We start from the raw sequence: 27,123 nt of genomic DNA on the forward strand, positions 1-27,123 counted from the left end.
ATTTTTTCTACCTGGACAACAAGAGCTCCTGAAAGGCAAGAACTTTTCTCGCTCACCTTTAGGTCAGCAGGCACACAGAAAACACTTGCATACGTTGATGGAAAAACAGAGCCTTTGATTGAAAGTAATGTTATTAGGACGGACAACTGAAATCCAGAAGGGACAGAAAGATGCCTTCTGGCAGGGGTGGGCATCTGGGATTCACGTCCGGCTCTTTCCCCTCTCGCCTGTAGCTGATGTTAGTTGTCAATCACGCCTCTCTCTTCTGTCAGGTCTAAAGTGGGCCTCAAACATCTTTGCACTTTCTAGATAACCAAGAGCTCCGCTGGAACGCCCAACACAACTTCGTCCCCTCCCAGCGACGGGGAATTAAGCGTTCAGCAGGTTGTAGTAAAGCCTCTTGTGAGGCTGCACACAATAGCTCAACCACAGACAAAAGAGAAATGTTTTTAACATGACTGGGTTCTGTCAATCTGAGAAATTGCATAATTGTGTCAACAAGACAGATACAGCCTCCGCCTAAGAACGAAGTTCGTGAAAACTGGCATTCTTGCCCTGCTCCGAGAGCAATACGGTCTGGTTTGTCCCCACGAAATGACGCCTGGCTCCACTATGGGAAGTAACAGTAATGGAGACGTACTTGTTGAAGTTTATGAGGTAGAGAAAAGCAGTCCTCGGTGCCGGTCCGTTCCAGTGGATGGTGTAGCCCTTCTCCAGCATAAGCACCGGCTGGTACTGAGGAAAGGCAGCCTTCTGGTTAATGCCCCGGAGCACCATAGGGTAGGAGGGGTACTCATCTCGCGTGATGGTCATAGTCAGATTCTGGGTGCTCCACGTCTGCACGTAAACCTTCAGAAAGCAATCAAGAGGTAAAGGGGAGAAGACTCTTAACCACAGAGAACATATGTGCCGGTAGTCCCCGGAGGAGAGGTAGGGGGCAGGGTGAGCTGGGCGAAATAGGGACTGGGGATTCAGGAGCACACTGAACTGTGATGAGCACTGAGCCACGTGTAGAATTGTTGAATCACTACCCCATACACCTAAGACTAACTGAACACTCTATGTTAACTAAACTGGAATTAAAATTAAAAACTTAAGGGGCACTTGGGTGGCTCGGGTCACGATCTCGGGGTCCTGGGATCCAGTCCCATATAGGGCTCCCTGCTCAGTGGGGGGTCTGCTTCTCCCCCTCCCTCTCCCCCTCCCCACCTCAACTCGTGCTCTCTTTCAAATAAATAAAAATCTTGCCAAAAAAATTAAAAATGAATTTTTTAAAAAAAGAATTAAAGAGCAGAGAACGAAAGCTCAGATAACCTAAACAAACATTTTCCAGCACAAAGTTCAGAGTCTCTCCTTACAGAACAGAGGTTCTGTGACCTAAGCCAGACTCAATGAATAGTAGCCAACTTCATCCTAAGTTATACTTAAAACGAAGCCGACTTAAGCGGCAATGGTAAAAACAGACCAAGCATTCCGCTAGCCAAGACCTTCATCATCCGTTCCTCCGCCACAGGCCGGCTTATTCATCAGAATATAAAACCTCTGTGGCTTACACAGCTTGTCAAAGAAATACCTCAGTCTGAAGAACACACATACAAAGAATCCGTAAATTAATGTGAAAACTAATACCCACCAGTCAATCTGAAAGCCTTTCCTCTAAAACAAGAGATGGAAAATTGAAATATCTTAGAGCTTTGGCTTTCAATTTTCCATGACCTACATCAGCCCAAGAAGTCATTTTTCACCCATTCAAAAAAAAAATAAATTAAATAAAAGCTATAAAGCACTTTGCAAAAACTGGAAAAAAATACATTCAACAGAGACAAATTTAAAAATCCTGAATTCATTCCAGTGGCTGTGCCCCTTGCTGTGCCAAAATGAAATCTTCTCCAAAGGCATCCTCCAAAGAACACACCTCAGAACGATTTCCTAAAACAAATCACTATTCCATAACGGAACTCTCCAGGAGGATTAAAATGCTGGCTGAAAAAGGCATTTAATCCACAATAGTTCTCTATTTTTCTTCCTGTCAATTCTATGGTTTTGTCCATATTGATTCCTCATGCATACAACCTGTGAGCCAGAAACACTCCCAAATCTCAGTCATGTCTGACTATTTCAGTATAGTAACACTCTTCTTTACACTCCTTGAAGATTTAAAATAACGATAGGAAACATATCATTTGAGACTACCAATGGTCTTCATTTATATATATTTATTCAGTATATATTTACTTAGCATTTTATATCTATTTAGTATTTACTGTAAAAATGATAATAGTATTTATTATAAAAATCATATTATAAAAATCATAATATATTATTAAAATAAAAAGTATAAAAATTTGTTATAAAAATATTTATATTTATTTAGTATATATTTATTTAGTGTTTATTTATGTACTACATATTATATCATAGTTACTACACGAACATAATATACTTATTTTTTAAAATGTTTATATTTAACCTATACTTATTATATAGATTATACAAATATAGAATGTATAATTTCAAATATACGTTAAAATAATATAATTTTAGAACTAGGTTATAACATAAAAAACAGATTCTATATAATAGGATATATGTAATAGACATATCAAAATCAATCTCCTGCCTTCTTCCAAATCCAGGAAGGACAGGAAGTGACACATGTAACTTTTTTTTTTTAAGATTTTATTTATTTATTTGAGAGCGAGAGGGAGGAAGAGAGCATAAATAAGGGGAGCAGCAGAGGCAAAGGGAGAAGCAGACTCCCCACTGAGCAGGAAGTCCGATACAGGACTCGATCCCAGGACCCTGGGACACTCAACTGACTGAGTCACCCAGGCGCCCCTGTAACTTAAATTCGCCTTATGTTTTCACCTTTCTTCCTGAGCCCCTTTAACCCTTGCGTTAGCAAAGAGCTAAAATATATTCACAAAGAGCCGAACAATTATTATTCCATCCATCTTGTCCATCTTGAGATCCAGGTGCTTCTACCTTTTGCCTAAAAACATACAGTCCTATTTTGTTTCTACCTTTTACCGAAAAACATACAGTCTAAACATTATCTAAGTAACAGCAAATGGCTGCAGATCTGGGCTCCCAGCCCAAATCTCAAATTCTCAGGAGAAAATTTCTGACTTGTGGTCCTACCATTCCTGGAACCTCCTAGGAAGCATTAGATGTCTTACGTCTTTCTTTGTCCTCCAATAAAAATTGAATTACTACTCTGCCTTGTAAGACAGGAGGATTAGATTCACATTCTCGAATACATTTGAAATCCAAAGGGTTGACAGGCACATTTATAATAATTTTCTGTTTCACTGGTGAGCACACACCACTCTCAGACAGACACACACCCATGAAATTCAACTAAACTGTAGCTACAGAAAAGAGCTAAAAGCTTTTTGGTTTTGTTTTATTTTAATTCTAGAATTTCTACAGCATCCGAGGTTAACTTAGTTTTAGCAGGCAATTCTGATTAAGAGTAAGATGAAAGGAAAAAGAAACTACATTTCAAACTACATTCTTTTCTTCTCTATTATAGTTAATTCTCCATTTTTTCCCTTGTTTTCCCCAGAACTTAGGCAAGAATAACATATTTTTTTTTCCTTATGGGAATAAGAAATCCCACAACAAAGAAGCTAATACTCCTTTAAAATTAAGCCAGAAAACTTCCTTCAATCTTTATCCCCCTGCCTAATTCTCTAATTTAGCAGAGATAATGACCCTCAAAGCAAAGAATAAATCCCCCTTTCAGTGAGCACAGCGGCAGCATGGCAAGAAAACCCGGCCTAAGACTTAGGAAGCATAGCTTCTCACCCCAACTGTATCCCAAGCATATTTAACCAAGAGCAAATCATCCTACCACTCTTGGACCCACATTTCCACTTGTTGAATTGCTCTGAAGGAGGAGAACTTGAAATAAAATTATATGAGTCCCCGATCCCTTATGAATTTTTTTTTTCTTTTTCCCTAAAGAAAAATCATGCTTTGGAAAGGATCGATGACACTGCAGAGCAGGAGAGCCCTCCTCCCAGAAGAGATGCTGTCAGCAGCTGGGTCGGAGTTCAGGCATCACAGTGCACAACGGCTCACCTGGGCGTAGTTCCCGCTGCAGACCACCGCGTTCCATTTGGTAATGTTCACACAGCTTGGGTGACGGATCAGGTAGTTGTCAATTCTTCCCACATAAGTATCCTTGTAGCCTGTCACGGAGCCATCAATGTCGTGGAATATGGAGTTCTTGTCACCATCCAGCTCACAGTCTTCAAACCAGGGGCCAGGCTTTCCAAAGAAGACGTTCAGAGAGACCTGCCGGCAGTGAAAAACCAGGACATCACAATGGGAAGGTTTCTACCGTCCTGGCCGGAGTCCCCTGCGAGCACCCAAAGGCATATCCATTTCAACTGCTTCAAGGTTAGAGCAGCTGAGAGTCCCAGTTCACAGTTGTCAATGATGGCACCCAATCAATCAAAGTGTTCAGTTAATTATGACATGGTTGGGAAAAAAAAAAAAAAAAAAAGTCACAGAGCCTTGTGGAGGTCAGGTAGCTAATTTTGGTGTTTTCCTTTTTTCCATTTAAAAAGAATTAGCTGCTCTCCAGACAAAACTAACCTTGGTAAGAGATTCAGAACAGTCGTGGGAAGGGGGAAACACGAAGTCACGCATATTTGTTAAGAATTACAAACTTCGGGGGGCACCTGGGTGGCTCAGTGCTTAGGCCTCTGCCTTCGGCTCAGGTCATGATCTCGGGGTCCTGGGATCGAGTCCCACATCGGGCTCTCTGCTCTGCGGGGAGCCTGCTTCCTCCTCTCTCTCTGCCTCTGCCTGCCTCTCTGCCCACTTGTGATCTCTCTCTGTCAAATAAATAAAATCTTAAAAAAAAAAAAAAAAAAAGGAATTACAAACTTCGGGGCGCCTGGGTGGCTCAGTGGCTTAAAGCCTCTGCCTTCGGCTCAGGTCATGATCCCAGGGTCCTGGAATCGAGCCCCACATCAGGCTCTCTGCTGAGCAGGGAGCCTGCTTCCTCCTCTCTCTCCCTGCCTGCCTCTCTGACTACTTGTGATCTCTGTCAAATAAATAAAAATCTTTAAAAAAAAAAATTATAAACTTCACACTTAAGGTGTGTGCATTTCCCTGCCTGCTAATTATACCTCAATTAAATAAAAATCTACTATAAATTCCATCTTCTGAGCTAGCTCATCATTTTATTTTTACATTCTCCCCAACATCAACCAAACCCAGCTCAGTCATTTTCATGTCAGGTAGAGTTAATTTAAGGCTTTTATTAAACACACAGTACAGAGCTGCAAAGCAGGCTGCAGGTGACATGTTTTATAGTCTTTAGCTAATTCTTATTAGTGGTAAATTATTCCCACTACGCAAGCCTCGCAGATACACCTCAAAAATGCTTTTATGTACTCATCACCCTCAGATGTTGTAAAATCAACCGAACATCTAAGTAATAGGCAACTCAATGAAAAATCAGTGATGTTTGGGACAAGTGGCTCTAAATTCTTACTTATAGGACCTTTATCCCCCATTTCCCTTGTACCTTCTGTGGTTAAATCTAGGAGACGTTTAGGGCACATTTCCCACCTCTTCAGAGAGAATAAAAATGGCACTGTTCCCTTGCAAACTGTTCCCAGGGCACCAGCACCATAAGACCCCCAGGCTGATGACCACTACCTTGAAGAGCACGGATGTGAGAACTCGGGAACTCCACAGCCAATGTAACACCCAGTGAGCTATTTTTCAGAACGAATGTGTCAGAGATCACTAGAAGCCTGTATGGAAAGGTCTATTTGGGCAGTAATTGAACACCCCACCTCCTCCCTAGCTGTTCCAAGGACTGCCCTACTTATTTATGCGGGAAATGATCTGCTAGTGTAGCCTTCCCTCTTCCCCTGGAGTCATAGGGCCTAAGAGAGAACCAGCCAACGAAGCTGGCATCCCAATTTGGACCTGGGCTCCTGTTTCATGCCTCAGCCATTCTGGAAAACTGGATACAGACTCTGGTCAAACTATCCCATGTTCTTTTTTTTTTTTTTTTTCCCCAAAGATTTTATTTATTTATTTGACAGAGATCACAAGTAGGCAGAGAGGCAGGCAGAAAGAGAAAGGGGGAAGCAGGCTCCCCACTGATCAGAGAGCCTGATGTGAGGCTCGATCCCAGGACCCTGAGATCAGGACCTGAGCCAAATGCAGAGGCTTAACCCACTGAGCCACCCAGGCGCCCCTCCCATGTTCTATTTTAAGCTAGGCAACTGCAGAGTCTGCCTGTGGAAAACAATGAGAGAAATATGAGCCACTCCCCAGTTGCAGCCATTTGTGGGAGCGGTGAGTGAGGAGAGACTCTCATCCCCCCAGTACCACAGTCATCTTGGAACAGGCAAGATGGCGGAGGGCAAGGTATAGAATCAGACTGTCCTGTGCGCTCAGGCTCCAGAGGGCATGGATGAAAGTACTAAGAAAACAATTTCTTTGGGCTACTGTACTGTAAACAATTATTTCTCAGTCTTCTTTGCAGTCTTCATAAAAACCTCCCAACAGTTTGTACCTGTATCTGTCTTATACCATCCCAGTACTCCTCTTCTTTCCCATCCTTTTATCCCCTGGTTCTCCAGAAGAACAAGCCCCAGACAAGTAAAATACCAGGAACAACTCAGTTCTCCTCATAGATGATCACAGTGAACTTCCCCAAATCCTATATCCTGGTGCTCCTCTGACACTCTCCGATCCCCATGCCGTGTCATCACTTTAAGCCATGGTCCCTTCCGAGGTATTGCATGAAGGTCAAAAATACCTCAGGTCACATGGGACTTCTGTTCTCACCTTGAACCCGATGGAACAGTCTACATGGAATTAGGAGTCTCTCCTGCATCTACTTCTCCTCCCAGTTGTAAAGACTCATCACGAATACGTGGTGTTTTTGTCTTTGGGAATGATCTATCCCCCACCCTCCCGCCATGGTCACTGCACAGATACCATAAGGACATACTTACATGTGGACCAAACTTCACGAGGGAGATGTTATTCCTGGGGGTTATCTGCCAGGGATTCTTCATAAGGAAGCCAATAGCGCTGGTGTACCTATCTGGCGTGGGCACGTATTTTTTGAAAGTACACCTGGTTAGATGAATGGGCCCGTCATAAATCTGAAAACCTCTGATGGGGAACGTCCTGTTGAAACATAAGATTTTGTTTAACGCACATGGGCCCCTCCCTTCACTCACATGTTTGTTTTATAAACACCGTTGAATCTCCCGGACACGCTAAGTACAATTCTAGGATCCAATGGAACCAAGAGACGATCCCTGCTCGAATGAAACGCATATTGTGGTGGGAGAGGCAAAAAGAAAAACAAAAGGTAATTTCAGCTAGTAAGTGTTGTGGGGGCAGTGACACACTGTACTACGACAGATTGGGGTGAGAGACGTGCTGTTTGGGACAGAATGGAGGCCTCTATGAAGATGTGACATTTCCCGCTTGAATCAACCCAGTTAAGACCTTTTTTTTGGGAACTCATACACTTTCCCTTTGGTTCCAAAACCTCTGGCAAGAGAACAAAAGACAAATCTATAGCTTTCACAGAGAGAACCTCCTTTCAAGCCATTAAATGACAGTAATAAAATGAAATGATACGCTTGAAAGTATAAAAGTGTAAATTCTCAAGGCTTACTATGTCAGAGGGGCTGGCTGGAGTGAGAAATTCGGTTTATTCATTTTCCTCCCTTCTGTTCAAACACAAGCCCCTTAACCTACTAATCATATATCATTAATCATAATTAAGGTACAAAACCCATAATATTCTGGATCCCTTAGGTGTCTACTCTGTTAAAATTCTTTAATGGCACTGCCGAGGATTTCTACAGCAACTTTAGTTTACAACATGACAGCGTTTTACAGCAAAAGCCTACATGCTAGCAAGGAATGAAATCACCTGGTTAAAAAAATCTATGCATCTCGATGCATTTCTGAGGAGAGATCCCCAAATGGTTCTCTCACATATAAAAAGTTGTCAAGACACAATAAAACAAAGGCTGGATCCAGGGACCAAGGAGGAGTCTTTGTTTTGGAAAAGCCTCCTTCGCAAGGAAGCAGTGAGCATTTTGAAATAAAACTGGAGGCCACATAACGTATATATGATTCTCGAGTCAGTATTTTGCACACCTGAAACGTAATACTTTAAGTCGACTATACTTCAGTTAAAAACAGAGAGAGACAAGACAAAGAAGAAGAAACTGAAGGCTTCGTAAAATAAAAAAGGACGGAGCTGGCCGCCATCATACTGCCACCAAACGCCAACAGCCATTTTTGGTGACACGTCAGAAGAGACAGGTACAGCTTAGAACACTCCGACAGGCACAGACCGTGCGGAAGGCCGACTCACAGGATCCGAATCCCACCCCAGCCACGTTCAGTAAGCTCATTTATAAAGCAGGATAACGACAGGACCTACCTCACTGGGCTTTGCAAGGATTAAGCGGAGAATGGAGTACTTAGAACGGGGCCTGACACATCATCAGCATTTAATAAATGTTAGCTATTAAATGTCCATGAAGTTTCTTTCCCAGTGGCTTCCACACAGTCTGGCCAACAGGAGTGCTAGACAGAGCGAAGCTTATAATGGCATTCAAGACTTCCCAACGACCAGCACAAGGGGAGTGGAAGCAAGCTCACTCTTTGCCAGAAGCTAGTAAAGTCCATTTGGCCCTCAAAGCCAGCAGTCCGTTGGGCCCATCCCCCTGACCTATCCTAGCCCAATGACCTATGGTGCACAACTTTAAGGGGACTGCTGCTTGTTAACTTCTGACAGTAGCTCTAATGTGAGACCTTTAGAACATGAGTTTTTCTCTATTTTTCTCACGAGGAAAACAAGGACGATTCCAAACTGTGTCTCAGAACCAAGGTATGGATTAATTAGTTAGTAGCTCCCTAAAAGCTCCAAAGAATCATTCTGGGGTAAGTACTATTTTAATGACTGTGATTATTTTGACAGAAAATGTGCCAAGAGTCTCCTCCACGCGGCTGAAACACTCGTAATTATAGGGGCCGTGGTCAGGGCTTGAGTCAGCTTTGGCAACTGCCCACTCTTATTTTCTAGGACTCTTTGCAATAGGTTATTTCCTTTTTCCAGTGGCGATTTCTGCAAACCAACCTCACAGATGGAGGCAAAAGTGACCTCATGTCATAGTTTACAGTTTGGCCAACTTTCTGCGGCTCAAGAAAAAAGAAAATAAAAAAATCAGCAGCTTTTATCAGGCCTCATGCAAGGAATGAAAAATGAGATAGTTTCCTTCGTTTAAACAATGGATAACGAAATCTATAAAGTGTTCGATCGTTAATGCTCCAGAATTCCAGAAGATACTATACACAACTGTAATAGCAATAACACCAAAGATAATAGTAGTGGTAAGTAGATAAGGTGGGAAGAACGGCACGGTGGGCACCAATCCACCCAGGATTACTACAGAAGCTTCCATAAGGGTTGGGTTTTCATTTGTTGTTCAGATATAACCGTCCGCTGATAAAGCAATGCTTACCTGTTCCGAGGCAGGGTCCGGGGCTTCTGGTCTATCCCTCCAATGCCCACATACTTGTTCTGACCACCCTGGAAGCCGTAATTCCTGCTCTCCCCAACAAAGAGAGACTCGGATACCTCCTGGCTGGAGCCTTCATCACTTGGGAAGCTTCCATCGCTGTGAAAATGAGCATAAACATTACCCTCCCCTTGCCAGGAGATTTAAATCGACTCTCAGATAAATAGCTGGGGGCGTCTGGGTGGCTCGGTCGGTTAGGCGTCTGCCTTCAGCTCAGACAATGACCCCAGGGTTCTGGGATCAAGTCCCAGTGTCAGGCTCCCTGCTCAATGGGGAGCCTGCTTCTCCCTCTGCCTGCTACTCTCACACAAGGGGTGTCTCTCCTTGAGACAAATAAATAAATAAAATCTTTAAAAAAAAAAAAAAGGCAGGTTACAGCTGAAAAAGCTAGTTTTCAAAGCAGCCAGGAGCTTTTTCAAATACCTATTATCAAATCATCAAAAAGTCCTTCTAAACTGTAAGCATACCTCATAGAAATCAATACGTGGTTTGTGCCGTAAACACACGAAATTGCATTTCACAGCAATGATGGGTGAGCGTAGTCTCAAGCAACAGCACTGCACACGGGAGAATGAACCTGCCATGAATGTAACAGTCCGAGGGCAATCTGGTTCACGACAGCAGCCAAAATAACTGTCCCATAAAAAGTTCAGGTCTTAGAGACCACTGCAAAGTTAGACCGGCTTCGAAGAAAGAGGTTATTTAATATGTTCCCAACTGTTATTTCCTTCTTCTCAAGTGTTTTCTTCTCCTTGTTGTTTTTTTTAAAAAGATTTCATTTATTTATTTGACAAAGAGAGAACACAAAAAGGGGGAATGGCAGGGAGAGGGAGAGGGAGAGGCAGATTCCCTGCTGAGTGGAGAGCCCTGACGTGGGACTCGATCCTAGGACCCTGGGATATGACCGGAGCCAAAGGCAGATGATGCTTAACTGACTGAGCCACCCAGGCACCCCTCAAGTGTTTTCTTCCAAATAAAAAATACGACGGGCCTACCTTTCTATGGAATTCCAGCTATATTAACCTCCAACTTTGGTATAAATTCTATTAATTAAGAAAAATGTATTTTTGGCCCTCTAGTGGTATCAGGAAGTGGGTGTTGTTTTGTTGTTGTTGTTTTTTTCTTTAATGCCAATACAATAATAGAACACTCTTATGTCCCATCAAGTAAAAACAAAAACAAATACCCAGGCTATTGTACCTTATAGCTTTAAAATAATCGAGGAAGTATTTCCAAAGTGATTACAAACCTGGCAAAGGTCAGCCCTATTCCATTATCTGCAAATCTGCAAGAGAAGAGAATAAAAGAACATTTAAGTTACCATCTCATGTAACAAGAGATCATTTCTCTCAGTATTCAAGTTTTAGGAAATCCAGGAGCTTCCAATGATGCTTACTCTCCAGGACCACAGAAAGCATCTCGCTTCCCAGCAGCTAAACGCACAGACGCCACAGAGAAGGTACCCGGTTCAAATCCTAGCTTTCCCAATTACTGGCTGCGGGAATCTGTGTGACCTTGCATGACCTTGGGCAAATGACTCGGCCCGACTCCCTCAGTTTGCTCACCTACAAGTTGAAGCAATAACATAACCCTGCTCATCAGAGTTGACGAGGGCATTAAACATCCTAATCAATTCTACCCCTTTAGAACAGTGCCCGGCACAGAGGAAGCAGCCTGTCAGTGTGACCCATCACTGTTATTTTCATAATTATGTTTTAAACAATTAGATCATAACATCCTCTTCAAATTTTTCAACACTAATACCTGAGCCACTTCTACAGACTTCATACAAAATTAATTTTTTTGCACCAGGAAAGTCAGAGGTGACGGTAAAATGCCAAGGAGCTAACATGAGTGCCAGCCAGAAAAAAACGTGTTTTTCTAGACTCTCAAACACCAACTCTTAGCTCAACGTACATCAAGACTTCTCCTAAAATTATAAAAATGGGGAAAAAGCAAGATGCTTACTGCTTCAAGGCATGTTAAGACATAAGTCAACAGATTTATTAAGGTGGAATTCACAACTTCTGTTTTGAATGGCAGTGAAGGAGCATCAGGCAAACTTCTGAGTTTCCAAAAGCAAAGGAAAGAAATCCAGGTAGTTTCAAAATCTTTATTTAGCTCTCTGACATAGACCATGTTTGTTCTATCAAGTTAAAGCCCCAGTTTCTGTTCAATCTCATCAAAAGACTCTCATGTCCCCAGACAGGTTCAGTTCCAATAAAAGCAGTGGAATGAGACGATTCCAAACATTCACAGTCTGTGAGCGTGAGCTTACGTCCTCAGAGCTCACCCTGTCTATTAGGAACAATAATATGATTCCAGGGGTGCCTGGCTGGCCCAGGCAGAAGAGTATGCAACTCTTGATCTCAGGATTGTGAGTTCGAGCCCCATATCGAGGGTGGAGATTACTAAAAATAAACATACTTAAAAATAATAATAGTACTAATATTAGAAGTCCAGAAAGTATCACTGTACTTTCAGTACCCTGGGTTTTTTTTTTTATTTTTTAATAGACTTGAAAAATAAATACACTGGAAAATAAATAATTAAATTCATGCATACATCAGTGCTATCAGACAATGACTTTGCAGAGAATACCTACGCTGAATTCTGAACGACAATGTCTCCCCCTCTGACCCAGGCTCCGTTGTCATTATTTTTAAAAGAAATGAGCCTGTCAATTAAAGCAGCGACACGTGGCTTTTCAGGGTCTGCATCCTGATGAGGCCTAAACCTTAGGGTTAAAAAAAAAAAAAAAAAAAAGGAAGTTTTTTAAAAAAGCATTGGAAACCAACTATTTACAATTGTAAGCTTAAGTGTCAAAAGGCAGGATTTATATTTGACCAAAACAAACAAACAAAATCTTAAGGCACAACTTACAAACTCATTATTGGCATTTCAGATATTGAAAAAAAATTTTGTTTACTTACGTAAGATTCCAGAGAACTACTTTCATAACTTCTTATTTTTTTTAAATCAACTTATATTATAGACTGGGATACTACAGAACATTCTAAACACTAAAACCATTTCCAAACAAACAAAACTCTCAGACCGGGAAATCTGGTATGTTTTCACAAATTCTTAATCTACACGACACTAATATAAACATACTGAATAAATTCATCAGATATTTCTACAATCATATATGCGAACTGGAATATTATGTGAGTTATATGCTGGCAAAAATGTTTTAGACACAGAGCTAAAACTAGTTCAAGACCTTAAACGTGCCTAAATTTAAGACAGATTTTATTTAATTAACTTATTCATTACAGAGACTGAATTTTACCTCTTTTATTCTCTTCCTTCCAGAACACTTACAAGGACTTTTTTTTTCCTTAAGGACTTGACTTATTTATCAGAGAGAGCTCACGCACACAAGTAGGGGGAGCAGCAGGCAGAGGGAGAAGCAGGCTCCCCGCTAATCAAGGAGCCCGATGTGGGACTTGATCCCAGCACCCTGGGATCATGACCTGAGCCAAAGGCAGACACTCAACTGACTAAGCCACCTGGGTGTCCCCACTTACAAGGACCTTAGTAAAAAGGTCAAATAATTGGTGTAAAAAACTGTCCCTTATAACAAATTGAATAAATAATTCCATAAGGTCACCTCTTTTTTTTTTTTTTAAAGATCATTTCTATCTTTATCTTACAAAACTTGGGGACAGGGTTGGGGGGGACAACTAGATAGCTTTTCAAAAACCAATTCAGCAGTTCAAGATTTTTTTTTTTTTAAAGATTTTATTTATTTATTTGTCAGAGAGAGAGAGAGATCGCGAGAGTGAGCACAAGCAGATAGAGTGGCAGGCAGAGGCAGAGGGAGAAGCAGGCTCCCTGCTGAGCAAGGAGCCTGATGTGGGACTCGATCCCAGGACACTGGGATCATGACCTGAGCCGAAGGCAGCGGCTTAACCCACTGAGCCACCCAGGCGTCCCAAGATTTTTTTAAAAAAGATTTTATAGAGACAACAAGAGAGGGAACACAAGCAGGGGGAGTGGGAGAGGGAGAAGCTCATTTCCCACCAAGAAGGGAGCCGGATGTGGGGCTTGATCCCAGGACCTGGGATCATGACCTGAGCTGAAGGCAGATGCTCAACGACTGAGCCACCCAGGTGCCCCAGTTTGAGATTTTTAAACATGCAGTCAGCAAGGTATTTGCTGATGGTATTTGCTGATATGCCCCTACCTTGGTTGCTGGCACACAGTAGGTGCTATGATGGAAAAAGAAGCCAAAGGTTCTTAGGCATGGCTGAGCTTGGCACATTCAGAGAACAAGCAAGTTGGCTGGAAAGTAAACACCACGGAGCAGGGGCGCCTGGGTGGCTCAGTCACTTAAGCATCTACCTTCGGCTCAGGTCATGATCCCGGGGGGAACCTGGGATGGAGCCCCACAGGGAGCCCCCTTCTCCCTCTGCCTGCTGCTCCCCCTGCTTGTGATCTCTTTCTCTCTCTCTCAAATAAATAAATAAAATCTTAAAAAAAAAAAAAAAAAGAAAAAAGAAAAACAAAAAGCATGGGGCAGAGGATAGAGAGCTAAGCATGTGCCCAGCAAGGATACGGTTTTTTATTCTAAACGCAGTAGGAAAAGCAGACCAGAGAATAATGGCTGTGAGGGCAGGGGGGAGCAGGATACAGGCAGGTGATGGCCAAAGGCACAAAGTTTTAGTTATGCAAGATAAATTCTAATTTTTTTTGAGAGCGAGCACATGTGCATGTGCCAAGACTGAGAGGGGCAGAGGGAGAGGGAGAGAGAGAATCTCAAGCAGTCTCCTCGCTTAGCAAGAGCCCCACAAGAGGCTTGACCTCGTGACCCTGAGATCATGACCTGAGCTGAAATCAAGTCAGACACTTAACCAACTGAGCCAGTTAGGTGCCCCTGTGCAAAATAAATAAATTCTAAGGATCTACCATACAGATTGTGCCCACAGCTAATAATCCTCTATTGTGCACTTAACATTTGCTAAGAGACTAAGATCTTAGGGTAAATTCTCATACCACATATGCATAAAAAATATTCTTAAATTTTTAAAATCATAAAGGAGGTCAGAGAAGACTTTGGGAGTGGATGGCTAGGTCTATGACCCTGACGGTGGTGATGGTTTCTTGGCTGGACACCTATCCCCAAACTCCTTGACTTGTTTACATTAAGTAGGCTCGGTTACATGCTGAGAATATCTCAATAAAGTAGGTGGATAAACAGAAAGACAGACAGACAGATAGACATGATGGAAAGTCTTCAGAAGCCAGGAAGCAAGGAAGTAATACAACTAGATTTCACTTTCTCTTAAAAACTGGTCACTCGCTGTGACATGGTGAAAGGACTGTAGACAATGGAACCCAGGAAACCAGTCTGGCAAGCGCTATATCCGCCTTTGGACCGTGTATATGACCTCTTATGCTAAATAGCTCTGACCTCAGGACTGAAAAGTCTGGCTCTAGGCTATCGTCTATTCTCCGGCCTTGTGCTTGCTGGCAAACAGCTTCACAGTCTTTACATAATATCAAGCAGATGCAAGAGTTCTGGAAAGAAAACTATACAACATTCTAAAATCAGGCCAAAAAAAAAAAAAAAAAAAAAAAAGTATCGGAAAGTAGCACTGCTGCCGCCATCTTGTCCTTTCGCAAATTCCTATCCATAGAAATCAATTGTTGACCACTTGCTTGGACGCTCTTTATTTTCAACCTCTTTCCCACTTGAGGTGGAGATGATAGTTAACATTCCCAATTTTTCATCATCGTCACCCATGAGCTTTCAGCACGCTTTCCAACCTCCCTTAATTGTCCTTGGCTTTAAAGACTAGTTGGTTTTCATGCTTTTTCATTCCTTTGGATGAAATGTCCCAATCTCAAACCAAGAGTTCTCCTGGGTTACACTTCCCCCTCTTCAGATGCCTGTCATTTCACATCTTGAAGACACAAGGAAAGGCTCATCTGATCAACTGTTGAGGCAACTTCCCCTTTGATAAACAGACTAAGTATCTTCTGGATCCCATGAGCCGGAGATTAATTCACGGGCTGGCTTACTACTCATTGTGTTAGAGGTTTATCATTTTTACTCATGTCTGGACTGCATGAATGCATGTGGGCGTAGCCTACACGTTAGTCTGTACAAAATTAAAGGTATACACCAGGTGCCAAATGCCTCATCAGTCATCTTCTATAATCAGTTCTTTTCTATAACAACTTCCAAATGGAGTCTAATTCCCAATATGTATGCACTTATAAACTGGCAAGAGAAATAATGAAGAGCAGAGAAAAAACTACCATCATCGTAATATCCTATACACATACCCACTGTGTTATCCAGGCCATTGTGGGTAAACTGTTTTATTGTCAAGTCTAATTAATTCTGAACTAATTCAGAATTCTAATGAATTCTGAAAAATATATTTTCATCCATCCATCATACACACACACACATCATTTTTTTCGGGCAGGGAAGAGAGTCAACTGTGTTGTGTTAAGGATCTTTCTGTTCATACTAAGCAAACCACACACTCTTCGTTCTACCAATTAAAATAAACTCTTAAAAAGCACGAGTGTCCTGCCGGCAAAGATTTATTTGTTTTGCCAGTTAATATTATCTTCTTGGTTCACCATCGGTTCTCATCTCTATGCTCCTTTTTCTCTTTTAAATTCATCTCCTCTTTCCCTTTTTCATTTCTTACTCAGCTATTAGACGTCCAGTGACTTGTGTTTTATTTAAATAATGTCCATAGTTTCTTGGCTTTTCACATGCCATCTGATCGTTGCCTGAAGATATTTCAGGCTCAACTTGACCTTTAAAGAATCCTGATGAATAATTTTACTAACTGTACTTTGCCCAGTTTTCTCCTGACCTCATGCCTTATTACTGTGTTGCAAGAATCCTGCCTCACACTTAAACGCACTCACCGACCTACAGTGTGGCTCTTATCTTACTCCCTCGTGAACAATAGGGCCTGGTATCTTTTTCTTAAATGTCTATCAACAGAGCCTATTAAATCTAGCACCCTTCCAAAACCGGACGTGGGTCAGTCAACTTGAAGTATCAGAAAATAACACACATACAGTTTCTGCTGAACAGGACTTTAAGTTGCTATCTCTTTTCCAGAAACTCTTATTTCCATTGGAGACACGTTATTTATTTTGGCTCTCATATAGCACGTAAGAGAACTTTGTTGAAATGTTCTCCCTATTCCAACCACATTCTGTGGTTATAAAGGAGAGTAATACAGAGCCCAGCGACGATGGGACTCTGAGCCTATAGACAAATGAACCAAACTAGCTTGCTCATCAAGTTCAAGACCTTTCCCTGTGAAATACATTCAATGCAATGTTCCCTTCTGACCACTAACAATAAATTCCCCATGCCTTGGTTTTCAGGAATGACACTAAAACATCTTAGCTTGTTTTTGCAGTGAATCATGCTCTACTTTATGCCAAACGTAGCCCCTGTTTTCAGCATCTCTCTCTCCTTTTTCTTTCTCATTCCTCATCTCTCTTTCACATCGATTTACAACTATGAAAAGCTGGACAAAGTACTGACTTCTCTGGCATCTCAGTAAGATTTTAAAACAAACAAACCAGCCACAGGGCTTAGAACAGCAGAAAGAAATGTTTTCCCAATGCTCTCCTGCAAACATTGAAAGCTTCAGTTTAAATGTGTTGGTGGAGAAGAGAGCACAATGGCTTAACTCAGGAAGTTTTGCTTTCGCAAGATATGGCTAGAGCTTGAGGTCAAAGGATGACTCTACCTTGCACTGTTATCCAAACAGAGGTACTCCCTTGGGTCTGCCAAACTGGCGTTGGTTGTCTTGACACCTTTGTCAATAAATAAGCCGGCCTGCAAAACAACAATCACGGACTGAAATGAATATGGATCCTAAGTTAGAGCTACACGTTACATAAAGATTCATGAAAATTAGTTGTAGCTTCTCACACCTACCAAAAAGAGGGGAAAGGAACAAACAGCAACTTTACCAGATATTTTACTTGATCTAATTATACTCAGTCATTCAACAAATATTTATTTAGTGCCTGCCTTCTGGGAGGCAATGAGCATTGTACATTAACAAGAAAGCCATGGTCTTTGCTGTTGCTGGCACATAAACTGGCAGGGAGACTTGCCATTAAGTAAACAATCACAATCCAGCATGATAAGCATATGATGAAGAAGTAGACGATGCTCGAGCAACACAGAGAGGGGCATCAAGTGAGATCTTTCTCACAGGTGGGAGACACGGGCTGCAGGGAAGGTCCCCGCAAAGCAGGGAGCTCCTAAAGATGAACCAGGAAGAATGGGGAGGACATAACCACCCAAAAGCATGGGTTGGGATGAAGGACAGGGACTGGGTGGGAAGCAGCTGAAGAGCCCAGAGGAAAGCACTCAGGGATATCATTTGTACAAAAAGCCTGGAGGTGAGAGAGAGCATCTAAGAAAGTGTCAGATGGACTCAAAGGAAATGTAAGAAGGGAGGAAACGCAAGAAAGAAGGCTAAAGACAAGCAAATGGCGGACAACACAGTCGATATATGAGAGTCACTTCAACGGGACTTTTTTTTTTTAAAGATTTTATTTATTTATTTGATAGACAGAGATCACAAAGTAGGCAGAGAGAGAGGAGGAAGCAGGCTCCCTGCTAAGCAGAGAGCTCGACTCGGGCTCGATCCCAGAACCCTGAGATCACGACCTGAGCTGAAGGCAGAGGCCCAACCCACTGAGCCACCCAGGTGCCCCTCCACGGGACTTTTAATAAAGGCAATGCAAGTAACCTCATGTTAGGAAGGAATGCTCTCGCCAATAGGATAGATTAATGGATTACAAGGGGACAGAAATGGCGTAACTGGGTGGTGGGTATAAAGGCAGGCACTTGATGAAATGAGTACTGGGTGTTATATGCAGCTGATGAATCATTAAATTCTACCTCTGAAACGAATAATACACTTTGTTACTTGAATTTCAATTAATTAAATAAATTAATTAATTTTTAAAAAAGGAAAAAAAAAGAAAGGGACAAAAAGGGAGGTAAGAGACGAGGTAGGACACGACCTCAATAATCCAGAAGAAAAACTAAGGTGCCCTAGACGTGTGGGAGTCGTTAACGGGGGAAAAGGGATAGGGCAAGGCTTCTTTAAGAGGTACGATATGCTTTAGTATTTAAGGAAATGTCTAAGGGTGAAGGAAAGGGAGCAATAAAGATTCCTGTTCTAAGTTTGGGCAATCGGGTGGCCAGTGGTTTCATTCAGTGAAACAGAGAGAGAGGAATGGGTGTGAGGATAAAAAGAAGGATTTTTAGTGAGGACCCACAGCAGAAGGGTCGGTGTTGCTATTCTTTATGACTCATCCAAAGATCACTGGCTCCTCTCGGAGGGCTCCCAGGGTTCCGTTTCCCTTGGCTACAAAGTATTATTCTGGACAGTCAACCCCAAATTAAACAAGTTAAAACCTAATCATTATTAGATTATTATTTAGATCTACTATTCTTAGAGCTAACAGATCACTTCATGTCCTCATGGCATAGGACATTAAAAATTTAATTAGAATGAGATTTTTTTTTATACCACTGTAATTAGAAAATCTTGAGGATTTCCGGTTTGAAATGGTAATCTCAACAATGATTAGCCTCAATCAGCTCCTCAGAGCACAAAAAATCATAATTCTGACTGAGGTTTTTTGCTCTCTCAAGTCTTCAAGTGATTCCACTCTTCAATAGGTTTTTAAAGGGTCCTCTCCGTATCGGAAATGGGAAGCATTAATTGAATTTTGATGCGGCTCATATCAGGGTAAAGAATCTGGGCATTGTATCGTATAAATGAAAATATCTAAGTGCCTTAGGTGGGGAGTTTGGGGGGTAGGGAAGGAAAAAATGAAACAAGTTGGGATCAGGAGGGAGACAAACCTTAAGAGACTCTTAATCTCACAAAACAAACTGAGGGTTGCAGGGGTGGGGGGAGGCAGGGGGGAAGATGGGGGAGGGAGAGGGGGTTGGGGTTATGGACATTGGGGAGGGTATGTGCTATGGTGAGTGCTGTGAAGTGTGTAAGCCTGACGATTCACAGACCTGTACCCCTGAGGCAAATAATACATTATATGTTAATTAAAAAAAAAAATCAAAGTGCCTCGTGAGCACAAAATGAGGCAAATATAGTTATACTCGAGGGTGGGGATGAATATCATGGAACCTGGACTTCCTAAGTGGCCTTTAATGACTTGATCTGCATCATTTCAAGTCAGGTCAAATACCGTAAGTAATATTTTACTACGTAATTAGTATTAAATGCCCAAAAGGAACCTCTACCAACACTGTGAACTGGGAGCAGAAAGAACAGATGCTTCTTATCTAATGTGTACATCCCTAAAACATGATATTAACAACTGGAAAGAAGGGGAGGGGGAGAAGGAAGGAATGAGCGAGGGGACGTGGACGCAGGGATCAAGTCCATCATTCTCATTACTCAGTTTGAATGCACATGCTTCTGCTGGTGCTATGCCTGTGGATACTGTACATAATTCTCAACGTGGAAGGGTTATGGGTCTGCTTATTTAATCCCAAATTACTTTTTCCGATGATAAGTTTTACTGAAAACTGTCATTTCTCAGCATTCTGCATTTCTCAGCATTCCATCCTTCACCTTGGAAATCACATGAAATGATTTTGTTAAGACCTAGGAACCTACCTTAAAATTTGAATGGACTCTGTTGTTATAAAATATACCCAATGGAGTGAGTTCTGGTTTTGCTAAGAGCTGCAATCCACTGGATTCCCCCGTAGGTTCCTTGTGGAATAAATACCATATGCCAGCATCCTGTCAGTAAAAGGGCAAGATCATTAAAAGCCTTACTTTATAAAGCCACTTGAAGAAACATGTTCAAAAAACCAAGTGCTTCATAAGCAAACTGAATCTTCTCAACACTAATTTTTCATTCTTTCAGGCTCAGAATGGACTATGAAAGTTGTGCACTGATCTAGCGCCCTCCAAGTCATTATAATCATGCTTTAAAAAAAAAAAAAAAAAATTTAATTCTACTTGCAGTCCTGGATAGAAATAATTGGCTGATACCAAAACTCACTTCCAAATATACCTCTCCCAGCATTATCTACTTTCAAAAGTTATGCAGGATTAGAACCAAACAAGCCTTCCTTCCTTCCAGGTGACCAGGACAGCACAGCCTTTTAGCCATGTGAGTGTTTTTCTGTCCACCTCCAAACCTGATCAATAAATGAGTCATACTCGCTAAACAACTATCCGCCAACACGCAGAGCTCACTGACTTCTTTCAAACAACTCCAATGCCCTTCCTGTCCCGAGGCAAACTTTTGCCAAAGGAAAAAAACCACCACACGCATGAATCAGGATGCTGTCTCAGTCTGGATCCTGTCTGTTCACTTTCGGTATTACTGGCCTGAACAGGAGAAGCGGGGCAGTTTCCACAATTTTTGGCACTCGAAATGAGATCTAAAAATCAAAATTAGTGTCTTACTCCCCACAAGTGTTTTATTTTACAGTTTAATGAAAAACCAGCCCAATGCGAAGGACAAGTTCAAGCGGTAGAACTTTGAATAGGTTGTTCATAGTCTAACATAGAGTCCAAAAGTATGCTATAGAGAGAAAAACACATTTGGCAAACATTTCTTTAGCGCTTCCCTGTGCCAAGCGTGGAGTAAAGCTAGTCTCAAAGAATTCATAGTCTGATGGGAAATCAAGAGGGAACTAAAATATATGTATTAGGTATTACATTCATTGTAAGAAATAAGGTTTTTTAGAAGCATAGAGAGATGAACAGTGGAAAGCATACATACTTACCCACCAAAATGAAAGCAATATTTAACATTTTTCCATGATAAAGGTTTAGAGATGGATCTTAATAAAACTAACTACCCTGAAAAAACTTCTGTGCCTTCTCTACTCTCTGGGGCACAACAGCACAGAAGACGACCTAGAGGCTCCATGCCACAGCCCTAGAAGCTTAGGGCGGCACGAACCCTCCCAGGACACAATGGAGTCTGGGGAGGGGGTTGGGGGGGCACCCAGGGGGTAGCAACTGTTTCCTGTTCAACACTGTGGTGTCAAACACAGGTAAAGGGAGCTTTGTAAAAGGCAGTGGAAACGTACAAGAAAGAGTTTGATTTATTTGGGGAGGTAAACCCTTGCCAAAACATGAGTTTTACTGGAACGGTTTTTCTAGAAAGAAAAGAAAGAACTCACAGAATGAAAAGGAAAAAGGGCAAATATAAGATGGGAAATGAGAGACAGGCTTTCTTCATGTCTCACATGAGCTCCAGGAAGGGCTTGTGGCAACCTCCCCTTACATTGTTCCATGAACCATTTGCAATTTACTTTCATCTTCAACCCACGACTTCTGAAACAAGCTAAAAGGAACCTTTGCTCTGTTCATTGGAAATGTAACACAAATCAGAAGATGATCCCAGCCAGGGTGAGGCTGTGTATCAAGCCTGTGGCCATCTTGGCCCCAAAACCTATCTTCTAATCAGAAACTCTTGGCACAAATCTGATAGATGTTCAGCAAACATGTGATGAAAAATGAATGGACGGAAACCTGAAATGATTAAATGTCCAGGTCTCTGAAATGATTAAATGTCCAGGTCTCTGCCCTGGTAAGTAAGAATTTTATGTTTTATGTTTTTAAGGAAAATCACAGAAGTGAATACCACCATCACCCAGAGATGCCCATATTCTCGTTATCTGGAAGAAATACTCCCTTCCCCTAATCTTTTACTCAGTCCTGGAAATAATGCTAGGTATCTCTTTCCTTTTAAAAATTTAATAGATTATATATATATATATATATTATATATGTGTATATAATATTTAATATTTGTATATAATGTATATAAATATGTGTATATAATATTTTTATCATATAAATATATTTATATCATATATATAAATATATTTATATATAAATTCATAAATATGAATATGCAGGTGTTGCAGCAAAGCTCCTATTTCTGTACTACAGTGTGCAGCACGGACATAATCATAATAGTATAATGTCTTCAAGACTCACTTTTCCATTATAAATTAACAGTTTCAAATCACACTCAATTATAAATGTAAATATCTCCCAAGTTTCTCCAAGAGACATTTCTGCCATCCCAAAATGGCTCATTTATCCTCTTAAGTTATTCTTATGTGTCTGCATGTCTCTGAAATCATTCAAGGCACACAGTTAATTGAAGGCACAGAGTTTAGCTGCTTTACCAAGGAGATGAAGCCCTAAGTGTGTACGATCCCTGCACTTCAACAGAAGAAAGTCCACCTTGACCAGGATGACTGCTGCCCTAAGATGCTACAGAACAATCCGTTCCCATAGAGAAAAGCTAAGACTTTCCTCATTCGTTAAATTAAAAACTGAAAAGATCAGGCATTCAGCCATGCACAACTTGAATATGAGAAGCCAGAAAGACGGCACACGACCCAGCAAAAATGCACCTGGAAAGTCCGATAACCCCACACATCAGCCCACCTCTTTTCCTCCATCTGGCGTCCGTCTTACCACACCCATAGGTACTAACCGGCAGGAATGATGCAGAAGGAACAAAAGGACCCTCTCAACCATATCCCGCTTTCAGTGAAACGAGCAGTACCAGAACACAGCACCGTGCCTGAGCTGGACTGTCCCCCATGACGTCACAACCCCACAAACCAGAACACTTCTCAACACGAAGACCACACAACTGGAAGCATTTAACATTACTTACCTGTGAGCCCGCAGCTGCGTTACTAATCAGGTTATTGTTGGGATGAGCGATCCAGAAAGTCGAAACGGCCCTGCAAGGCATTTTTTTAGAGTGACTTCAACACTAGTCATGGAAAAATCCTGCCCACTAGAAAACTTCCCCCGAAACATCTTCCCCCCAAAGTTAAAGGCCTTGAGCATCACACACGAGTCTCTCTCTCTCTTCCCGTCACTCACATGCAGTCCGTGGCAGGCACAGGCACGTAATTTCCAAACACTTTGTCTCGCATGGTGGTGCACATGGAGTTATTCCTATCTGTGGGGAGGAGGGTGCCGGGTTTGGTGAGGAGGCCCAGATTGTGGAACAAAGTATTTCTCTGTTCCACACCGTCTTCCAAAAAGAAACAATGACCCAGCGTGTCAAATCCGATTGTGTCTTTAATCTGTAGAAACACAAGCGTGCAATGTCATCGATAACATGATCAACTGAGGGTTAAGTGACAAGTGACACTGTGACAAGTGACAAGTGCCATCTACGCAGCGCACTCACTACAGATGCAAAGAGAAGTTTTCATCTTAACTGGACGGGCAAAGCCAAATGCCCACTGTTATTGATATCCTGATAGAGGAAAACACCAGAATTCTCAGTAAGAGGAGGACAGAGGAAGGCAGGCGCTACAAGAGCGGACTTAATCAGATGGAGAGGTTGCGACAACGAAGGAGAGTTACTATGTGTCAGCGTAGTGAACGCTACGTACCAGCAGACCATTTGTCCCGTGCACAGTGATGCACCGGGAGAAGCTGTGATGAATAGATAAGCCGTCCACAAAGGTCGCGTGTCTGTACCCCCCCTTGTAATCCACGTCACCACACAGGTGGAAGTGAACAGGATACCGCCCCAGCTGCTGCTGACCCATGTGTTTCAATTCCACGTAAGAAAGATGGACGGATGTGAAATTCTTTCTTATCTGTAGGACAAGATAACCGAAATCAAAGCGATACACTTGGGAATATTCGAGTAGCAAAAAAAAAATATGGCTCTAATAAAAATGTCTAAAGGTGAATGCATATTAAAATATTTTTTTCGGGGCGCCTGGGTGGCTCAGTGGGTTAAGCCTCTGCCTTCGGCTCAGGTCATGATCTCAGGGTCCTGGGATCGGGACCCACATCGGGCTCTCTGCTCTGCGGGGAGCCTGCTTCCCCCTCTCTCTGCCTGCCTCTCCTGCCTGCTTGTGATCTCTCTCTCTCTGTCAAATAAATAAATAAAATCTATTTATATAAATACATATATATATAAATCTATATATATATATATATATATATTCCCCCCCTTCCCTTTGGCACCCTGCTTTCCCGGATCTCCAGTTCCTAATTTAGCAAATGCTTCTTTTTTTTTTTTTTCTAAGTAATCCCTATGCCCAATGTGGGACTCAAACTCACGACCCTGAGATCAAGAGTCCCATGCTCTACTTACTGAGCCAGTCAGGTGCCCCAGCAAAGGCTTCTTAACATAAGTGAATACTTTAAAGAGCCATAAAAATAGCCTCTACTTAGGAATAAAAGGAAATGCAACCAGGAAAGCTACAGAAATGATTTCTATATACGTAATGTGTTTTGTTCAAATATTTTGGTCATCTCCAGTCTTGTCTCGTTCTTTCATTTCTGTAAATACCATCACAGTTTGATAAATAGTTATTTGTTAATCTTCCCACATAATATTATTTACTTCAGTTCTTTTTAAATATTTCTCTGTGATCCACAATTTCAGCATTCTATTTTTAAACACTGGATTTTTATTCATACTACTAACAACAAAGGAATAACACTGACCACAATTTCAGTAAACAGTGTAACAGAAATGTTAACAACCATAACCTACCCGGTGCACAAAAACTGTTTTTAAAACACAGGCAGCCCAAAACGCAGCCCAGAAGTCACAGCAGATAGTATGCAGGGCAAGGCTTACCACAGAGTAAGTGCTCAATACTTTTACAGAAAAAAATCTGCGTACAAAAAATATTCTTTTTTTTTTTTTTTTTAAAGATTTTATTTATTTATTTGACAGAGAGAGATCACAAGCAGGCAGAGAGGCAGGCAGAGAGAGAGGAGGAAGCAGGCTCCCTGCCGAGCAGAGAGCCCGATGCGGGGCTCGATCCCAGGACCCTGAGATCATGACCCGAGCCGAAGGCAGCGGCCCAACCCACTGAGCCACCCAGGCGCCCCCAAAAAATATTCTTACAGAAAGATATTTTGTACGTATATATCACTACCACTTCCCCTTTCATATCAAGTTCTAAAAAGAATCATTTGATCCAGGGGCGCCTGGGTGGCTCAGTGGGTTAAAGCCTCTGCTTTTGGCTCAGGTCATGATCCCGGGATCCTGGGATCGAGTCCCACATCGGGCTCTCTGCTCGGCGGGGAGCCTGCTTCCCTTCCTTTCTCTCTCTGCCTGCCTCTCTGCCTACTTGTCATCTCTATCTGTCAAATAAATAAATAAGTAAATCTTAAAAAAAAAAAAAAAAGAATCATTTGATCCTTTTAGAGACTGCATGCATGAGACAAAATGGTTTAACTAATGGTTGAGGTCAACTAAATGAAGATAGAATTTTCTCTTTTAATTATGCAAAATCTCTTCATTGTTACTGAGTAGAAAAATAAAATACGATTTCTTTTTCATATCCATATAGATCCCACCGCAAATTTGGGAGCTCCTGGGTGGCTCAATGGGTTAAGCATCTGCATTTGGCTCAGGTCATGATCCTGGAGGTCCTGGGATCAAGCCCCGAATCGGGTTCCCTGCTCATCGGGGAGCCTGCTTCTCCCTCTCCCTCTGCTCCTCCCCACCCTGCTCATTCTCCCTCCCATCCTTCCTCTTTCTCTCTCTCTCTCTCTCTCATAAATAAATATATAAATTTTTAAAAATCTTTAAAAAAAAACCTTGAAAGTATTTAACAACCAAGGAACTCATTAAATCTTTTGCCTACCATGACATGTCCCCCATATGTATCATAGTCAAAGAATTGGCACTGGTTCCCAGCGTAGCAGGAGTCTTCCATTTCTCCTCGGATTACAACGTTCCGGGTGAGAATTCCGACCTCCGCTCTCATGTCTACACCATCGGTGATCTCACCCATGTGCAGGAACTGAGGGGCTTCTGGTTCACATGGGCAAGAGACAAAAAATATTTTTAGCAAAGAACACATGAAACGTATCAAAAAGACAGTCCTCTTTATTGTGCAACTCCAAGATATTATCCAAATGGATAGTGTGCTGCCATTCCTGAATACCTCAGCATCACAGAACATAAGGAAGCAATTTTAAAGATGATTTATTATTAATTAATATTATTTAACATTATTTTATTATTATTTTATAATTATATTATATAATCATTATTTTTAATTATTTAATTACGATTATTTCTTTAAGATTATTTATTATTAATTTAAAAGATTATTTATTATTAATTTTAAAGATTATTTACTCTAACCATTTACTCAATCTCAAAACCAAACACAGACATGGGGCTTAATCGTCTCCTGAATGGCACCAATATTCTGGAATGTACCTAAGTACCCTCCCTCTCTTTCTCTATCTTGTTCCTTCCAAACGCTCTTGTTCTAATCTCCTGAGGGCACATGAAGAACCAAATGCATAGTGAATCCAGAAAAAGGAATGGTTTTGCAGATGTTGATAACGGGGTATCGAGTTATTTTTGCTTTCACTTCAAAACTAAAGTAATATGCACAGAAACATTAACATTACAAACATGGCCATCTTTCCTACTTCTTATTTTAATATGAGCATGCATTCTTCTAAATTTCCACCTTTCTGGAAGTCTA

The 27,123-nt window shown here is 41.6% G+C and overlaps 1 protein-coding gene across 1 annotated transcript in view; it reads right to left on the reverse strand.

Moving 5' to 3' along the window:
• The window catches only part of LOC111153557 (transmembrane protein 2), an 82,731-nt gene that overhangs the window by 18,237 nt on the left and 37,371 nt on the right, over positions 1 to 27,123 (reverse strand). Inside the window, exons 7-18 of the mRNA XM_022512650.1 lie at positions 26,266 to 26,435; positions 24,040 to 24,249; positions 23,519 to 23,724; positions 23,304 to 23,373; positions 20,258 to 20,386; positions 17,336 to 17,424; positions 12,199 to 12,330; positions 10,843 to 10,878; positions 9,537 to 9,692; positions 6,996 to 7,173; positions 4,087 to 4,302; positions 641 to 849 (exon numbers count right to left, since the gene is read on the reverse strand). Of these exons, the coding sequence (XP_022368358.1) occupies positions 641 to 849; positions 4,087 to 4,302; positions 6,996 to 7,173; positions 9,537 to 9,692; positions 10,843 to 10,878; positions 12,199 to 12,330; positions 17,336 to 17,424; positions 20,258 to 20,386; positions 23,304 to 23,373; positions 23,519 to 23,724; positions 24,040 to 24,249; positions 26,266 to 26,435 (1,801 nt within the window). The remainder of the gene's footprint in view (positions 1 to 640; positions 850 to 4,086; positions 4,303 to 6,995; positions 7,174 to 9,536; positions 9,693 to 10,842; positions 10,879 to 12,198; positions 12,331 to 17,335; positions 17,425 to 20,257; positions 20,387 to 23,303; positions 23,374 to 23,518; positions 23,725 to 24,039; positions 24,250 to 26,265; positions 26,436 to 27,123) is intronic.

This window comes from Enhydra lutris, unplaced genomic scaffold, assembly GCF_002288905.1.
Source record: "Enhydra lutris kenyoni isolate GAN:26980312 unplaced genomic scaffold, ASM228890v2 scaffoldscaffold33, whole genome shotgun sequence".
Lineage (NCBI taxonomy): Eukaryota > Metazoa > Chordata > Mammalia > Carnivora > Mustelidae > Enhydra > Enhydra lutris.